General features: G+C 51.8%; 1 protein-coding gene across 1 annotated transcript in view; it reads right to left on the bottom strand.

Annotated features, from left to right (window-relative positions):
* Galnt6 (polypeptide N-acetylgalactosaminyltransferase 6) overlaps positions 1–7,086 on the bottom strand; it is a 41,336-nt gene that overhangs the window by 8,197 nt on the left and 26,053 nt on the right. Inside the window, exons 5-6 of the mRNA XM_005353876.2 lie at positions 3,778–3,927; positions 2,301–2,535 (exon numbers count right to left, since the gene is read on the bottom strand). Of these exons, the coding sequence (XP_005353933.1) occupies positions 2,301–2,535; positions 3,778–3,927 (385 nt within the window). The remainder of the gene's footprint in view (positions 1–2,300; positions 2,536–3,777; positions 3,928–7,086) is intronic.

Raw genomic sequence — 7,086 nt, 5'->3', positions numbered from 1 at the left:
TTCTCCTTCTCCTTCTCCTTCTCCTTCTCCTTCTCCTTCTCCTTCTCCTTCTCCTTCTCCTTCTCCTTCTCCTTCTCCTTCTCCTTCTTCTTCTCAAGATGAGAGGTCTTATTCTATAGTCCAGGCTTTCCTGGAACTTTGTGGCTCAGGCTAGCCTAAACTCTGTAATGATCTGGGCAGGAGAACACGGCTCAGATGGCTCGTCAGGGAAGGCGTTACACAAGTGTGAGGGCCTGGGTTCAGATCCTGAAATCCTGGGTGATCCAGGTGGACATGGTCTCAGAGACAGGACCCCAGGACAGGCTGGCTAGCCATCCCAGCTGTGTTGGTGAGTCCTAGGTTTAACCGGGAGACAGTGCCTCAATGAACGAGGTGGAAGGTCCCAACACCATCCTTGGAAACATGAACACACAAGCAGAAGCACTCACCTGTACATGTGCCCACAACACATGCAAAAACATGTGCGCATGCGTGCACCTGTACACACATCTGCACACATCTGCACACGTGCACACACACAGCACAGAAAGAAACAAAAAGTCCTGCAATCTGTAGAGGCTGGGCAGGCAGGGAGCGAGAGGCAAGCCTCCGTAGGCTTTAAGCACATTAGCTGTCAGCTACCTAGCCTGCTTGCTGTCAGAAGACTATGGCTGTGGTTCCCAACCTGCGGATCATGACCCCTTTGGGATGGCATATTAGATATTTACATTGAAATTCATAACAGTAGCAAAATTACAGTTGTGAAGTAGCAACAAAAAGAATGCTATGGTTGGGGTCACCACGACATGAGAAACTGTATTAAAGGGTCGCAGCTTGAGGAAGGTTGAGAATTAGTGCTCTATGGTAAAACATGGTTTTTACTCTTTTTTCACAGGCTCTCTTCAAGGCAGGCCTGAGCTGGCTAGCCAAGGATAACTTGAACTTCTGGTATTGTTTTCTCTTCCGAAGGTGGGGTTTCAGATGTGCACGGCCAGGATCAGTTTGATTTTCACATTTTGAAGCAACTATAAAAAACCCCAAATCTACTCCCCCCCCCAAATAAGAGAACACCAGTAGGCTATCTGTGGTGGCTGGCTGAGTTAGACAGTTCTGATGTGTCTCATTAATGAAAAGTGCACGGCAGCTGAAGCCTCAAACTGAAGCACACAGCCTGTGCTTGCTCCTTTTCCCTCTCCCCACCCTGCCCTGCTTCAGACTGAACCTAGGCCTCTGTACAGGCTGGGCAAGAGCTCTCCCACTGAGCACTGACACACGTCGCAGCGCCCCAGACATTCTAGCTTTCAGAAGTCTCCCTGGATTTCCCAGGCTGGCCCTGAATGCACTGTAGCCCAGACAGTCCCTGAATTTGTGATCCTCTTGTCTCAGCGTTCTGAGGGGCTCGGATTATGTGCTGGATAGTTTGAGCTAACATCCTCTGAGAGGGGAAGCTGCAATTGGGAAAATGCCTCCATAACATCAAACTGTTGGTGAGCCTAAGGCATTTTCTTAGTTCGTGAGCAATGGAGGAGGGCCATTGGGGTACAGTCCATTTTGGGGAGTACCATCCCTGGGCTGGTGGGCCTGGGTTCTATAAGAAAGAAAGCTGGGCAAGCTATCTGAAGCAAGCCAGTAAGTAGCACCCCTCCATGGTCTCTGCATCAGCTCCTGCCTCCAGATTCCTGCCCTGTTTGCGATCCTGCCCTGGTTTCCTTCTATGATGGACTAGGATGCAGAAGCATAAGCCACGTAAATTCTTTCCTCTCCGCCTTGCTTTTGGACTTGGTATTTCATTGCAGCAATAGCAACCCTGACTAAGACAGAGTACAAGCACGCACCACTGGGTCCAGCACCTGTTTCCTTTCTCTGAGTCTTTCCTGAGACAGTAACCTGGGAGCCTGGGAGCCCATGCCATAGCTACCTATTACAATGATTGTTCAGCAATGACCTCCACACAACGTCCCTCACCTGCTCTGCAAGCAGAGGCCTTGGCCTCCTAGATATAGGAGCAAAGAGTGAGGTGGAGGTGCACAGGCTGGCAGATGGCCAGTAGTAAGCAGGAACAAGCTATCATAGTGTGAGGCAGTAGGGTCCACGCTGGGCATGCAGGTCGTCTACCCTGTGCTAGCTGCAGGATCCGAAGTTAGCTGCTTACCGCCTTGGCTTTGCAGTCTCACTTGTAAAACAGGCTAATAAAAGGACCTACCTCACAGGGACTGTGGCTTGATAAAGCATCTAGCGGATGTTGGTGTGGGATGGTACAAGTCCCCCGGAGCTTAGTGGGCAGAGGCCAGGGTGGGGGCTCAGCAGGGTGCAGTCCTTACTTGATGGGGTACGTCTCATCCTTGCGCCTCTGTTTCTCGTGTTCAGGAAGCAATTCCCAGCCGAAGGTCAGGCTCCAGTCAAAGTTGCCACGGCTGTGGGCTTTGCCTTTCTGTGAAGGTCTGGAGAACCTAAACGTGTTAAGGTCGATGGTGACGATGTCTGGGCTCACCACCACTGTCTTATCTTCAGCGATACGAGCCAGGAGGGGCTCCAGCCAGCCGTGGAAGCACTCACCTGCAGACCCAGACAAAGAAGGTGGAGGCCAGGGGCCCAGCCATAGATGATCCTCCAGCCTGAGAGGAAGCCCAGGGCACGGGGGTGGGGCGGGGGGGGTGGGCACATAGAATCCTTGAAGCCTCTTCCTCCACCTCCTGAAAGGTGGTTGTGGCTTTGCAAGGGGGACGCTAGGTTTTGGGGGAGCAACCTGGTCAACATAAATCAGACGCGAACTCCCAGGGACCTGAAGCCCATGTCCTCAGAGTTTCCACCCCCACATGAATGTCCTCCAGGGCATACGCATGTCAACACCCAGCTCTTACTGGGAGCTGCTCTCCCCTAGGGAGATCTTCTTTCTTTCTTCTCTATCCTCCTGAGAGCGACTCAAACTCTCTATACTGTGCACTAAGTGGACTGGCCTCAAACCTACAGTGATCCCCCTGCCTCTGCCACCAAATGCTGAGATAACAGGCACATGTCATCACACCTAGACAGTTTTGACTTTAAATGAACATAGGTTCTACATTACTTTATTTTTTAGATTTATTTATTTTACTTTATGTATCTGAGTGTTCTGTCTGCTTGTATATCTGTGTGCCATATGTGTGCCTTGTACCTGCAAGGTCAGAAAAGGGGATTTGATCACCTAGAACTGGAGTTATGGATGGTTGTGAGCCACTATGTGGGTGCTGGGATTAAAACCTTGGTTCTCTGCAAGTGTTCTTAACCTTTAAGCCATTTTTGGACCCCTATTTTATTTTATTTTATTTTATTTTATTTTAATAATATCTTGTTAGGTAAGTCAGGAAACTGAGGCCGAGCCAGATGGGAACTTGGGTTCCTGGTACCAGTCCAGAGTTTTCTGGGTTCTATTCTTCTTTCAGGAAAAGTCAAGGGGGAGCCCTTTTAAACTCCACATAGCCCTATAGAAAAATCCCAGACAGGAGTGTTCCTAGTGGGGACAGGGGTTTCTCTTAGGTCCACACAAGGGAAGGGTAAGTGACCATTGGAATGGGGACAGTGGTTTCTCTTGGGCCCACACATCGGAGTCACTGCCAGCTGTCCCGAGTCACCAAGCCTCATGGTTATGCTCTCTCAGGAACCATGCCTGGAGTCAGTGTAAGGAAGGGGCAGAAATGGAAGAGCACCATGCCTCTTTACTTCTGAAACAGGACAGGACAGCCCAGCCCTTCCTCATCTGCCAGTGGTGAAGGCCAGGTATCTATCTAGACCTCCACCGGGCAGGCATCTGCTACTCACAGTGGGCATCCAGGAACGTGAGCACCTCAGCCTGTGCCACGCTCGCTCCCAGCAGCCGGGCTGTAATGAGGCCTTTCCGCTCTGGCTGCCGCACCACCCTGACGATTTGCAGCTGCTGGACGTACTGCTCCAGCCTCTCCTTCAGGTATTCTGGAAGGGACAAGGCCACTATTACCAGCTCCTCACTAATCCCTTGTGGGCACCATGCCCAGGTACTCCCAGGTCTTCAGCAGGTCTGAATGCCAACCCCTCCCACACACCTGTACAGATCCCTTACACAGGATGCGAAGGCAGAGAGTGGAGACATGCAGGGAGGAAGCCCTGCCTGAGGCCTGTCATTAGGGTCCTGGTCATCCTGCCTCCGCCTCCCCTCTCCAGTGCTGGCCATGCCCAAGAAGAACACATGTTTTTCATAAGAGAACACTATATATAAAAGAACTGTGGGCCCCATGCCCACAGGCTTGCACAAGCTAGGGACTAACTACAGCAGGGAGCATGGCAGATGTGAGCCTGTGTCTTAAGAACAGATTACCTGGGGGCAAGACATCATGACAATCACAGTAGGTGGTGCACAACCTGCCAGGGCTAGTGCAGGCCCAACAGGAGCCTGCAGAAGGGAGGACCCCTCTGCTAGAGCAGGGAGGACCCTTCTGCAGAGCAGCGGCTCCTCCTGAGGGAGCACCTTGCCTCCTTCCTCTCAGCTGTGCTGCCCCTTCTGCTCCATGCACAGACCAAGCCTCGGGGACTTCTCTCGGGGCTTCCCTTTGTGAGGAACACCTGGAGAGGCTCCTTCTGGCTATAGCGTGTAGTGCTCCCTAAGGGCCCTGGGATTCCACCTAAAATTCTCAGGACATCTAAACTAGTTTTATTTTGAAGGATCCCATCTTGAAACATCAATTATCTTTATATTTTAATGTATTTTTGTTGATGAGTTTCACTGTCTTGGCTGCCTTGGAACTCACTATGTAGCCCAGGCTGACCTCAAACTCACAGACAGCCACCTGCCTCTGCTTCCCGAGTGCTGGGATTAAAGGTGTGTGCCACCACCACTCCTGGTTTACTATTCTGTTTTTAAAACAAAGAAAAAAAGATTTTGTGTTTTTAAATTAAGCATATGTGTGCGTGTCTGTGCAGTGTTGCAGGCCTGGAGGATGTCAGGCTCGCTGCAGCTGGAGTTAGAGGCAGGGTTGAACCACCCAGTGTGCCAAACTTGGGTCTCTGGACGAGCTGTGCACGCTCTTAACTCCAGAGTCTCTCTCCAGCTCTCTCTCCTGTTCCTAACTGTGTGAAATGGAGGCGCTTGTAGTTTTAGGAGTGGAAAACAATTCTGGCAACTGTGTTCTTCCCTCCAACTGTGGCTCACACTGGGCCTCTCTCTGGATACTGTGTTTTATAAATCATAGGCCCTGAAAACAATTTATTGGGCTGTCACTGATAGCACCCCCCCCACATACACCTGTCATGTGCCAGTCACTAAAGCAGGTGACATCGTGCCTGTTTACCCCAGGGTTAACAGATGGAAAGTCAAGACTGGGGGCCCAGGTCACCCCAGCACACCCTATGGTGGCACCGGGGTCACCCCAGCACACCCTATGGTGGCACCGGGGTCACCCCAGCACACCCTATGGTGGCACCGGGGTCCTAAGCAGCCTGTGTGTGAAGACTTATCTCCTCTAAGAGCTCTGAGGTCACCTACCAGGACTTAAGGGGTGTGAGTTTCTTGGGGTGAGGGTGTTTCTTGGTCCCCTTAGTTATCCACCGTCTTGCTGCTTCCCCTGTGAGACCCCAGGAGGTCACTGCCAGGGAGAGCAGAGCCTGGGGGAAAGAAACTAAGCTTCGAAAGTGACCTCCTGGTCTTTCTTTTTCAGTCCTTCTGGTAGGCAAGTGTTCCTGACCCACTGCCCTTGCGAATGACACCCTCCAGGAAGGCACCTGAGAGGGAGGCCTGTCTTGTTCAGAAATGGAGCCTCTTATCTTTGGTGTCAGGATCTGGCTGTTCCAATGTGGTGGCTTCAACCCAGCAGTGACTTAGTGTTTGCAGTGCACTGTCCAGGGGCGGGACAGGGAGTGTCTGTCACCACCACGGGACATGTGAGCCCCAGCCTGGCCACCACGGGACATGTGAGCACCAGCTCGGCCCCTGCCAGGTGTTGCTGACAGGAAGGAGGAGCCCAACTGTGGTGTCACCTTCTCAGCAGCTCAGCTGAGGTCTCCAGAGACCCTGCTCTCTCACGGGAAGCTCATGGTAGAGATAACCAGGGCAAGCCTCACAGGAAGTGGGTTGTGTGGTAAGACAGTGAGAAGCGCTAAGCTGTGACTTCCAGGGCCCTGTGCTCTAGAGTTCTCCCACGCCTTCCTTCCAGTCTCAGGGGCCAGGCTGGGGGCTCCTGGTTTTGGGCCTCAGGTCCTTGCACGAAAGTCAGACAACTCCCAACATCATCCACCGTCTGTCCCACCTCTGGGTTGCTGGACATAGGACCCAAGGCTGAGTCTAGCATGTGCTCTCAGGTCCCGCCAATGACAGTTTGTGACTTTACCACTCACCAGGATGAGAGTACACATGACAGGCAAACCCCTCTCCTCTGCCCCATGCAGCCCACAGGTCACAATGCTTCTGTGACTGACAGCTCCAAGGTTTTCCTCCAGCCTTGCAGAGCCCTGCACCTCAGTGCAAGTCTGCGCTCCCTCCCAGCCTCACCTCGTGGCCTCTATACCAGCAACCCTTTAGCCATTCCGCCCTGGCACCAATCTGGGTTCTCTCTGCCCTTTCCCTTCTTTAAAGCTTCATTGTCAACTCAACAGCAAGCTGTCACTCCAGGCATCACAGCCAGCTGTTCTCCCAGCCACTCCTCTATACTTTCCCAGAATGTTCTAGATACGGAGCCGTATTTAATCCCAGCACTCGGGAGGCAGAGGCGGGTGGTTCTCTGAGTTTGAGGCTAACCTGGTCTACAGAGCGAGTTCCAGGATAGTCAGGGCTACATGGAGAAACCTTGTCTTGAAAAACAAAACAAAACAAACCACACACACACACACGAACACACACACACACACACACACACACACACACACACACACGCAGTTTCTTTTCTCTCTCTATGTTCGATGATGATGGAGGCCGAGTTCACGGCCTCAAGCATGTTAGGTAAATGTTCTACCACTGAGCAATGCCCTAACCCCAGATCTCCCCACCACTTTCTCTCCTGGGTCTCTAATCCAGGCTAGCCCCAAACTCTTAATTTTTTCTTTCATCTTCTGAGTTTCTAATTAAAAAAATTATTTTATGTGTATGGTGTTTCACCTGCATGT

Source organism: Microtus ochrogaster, chromosome 15 (assembly GCF_000317375.1).
Source record: "Microtus ochrogaster isolate Prairie Vole_2 chromosome 15, MicOch1.0, whole genome shotgun sequence".
Classification (NCBI taxonomy): Eukaryota; Metazoa; Chordata; class Mammalia; order Rodentia; family Cricetidae; genus Microtus; species Microtus ochrogaster.
Note: the sequence above shows the minus strand (reverse complement) of the source record. Positions and strands in the feature narration are given on the sequence as shown.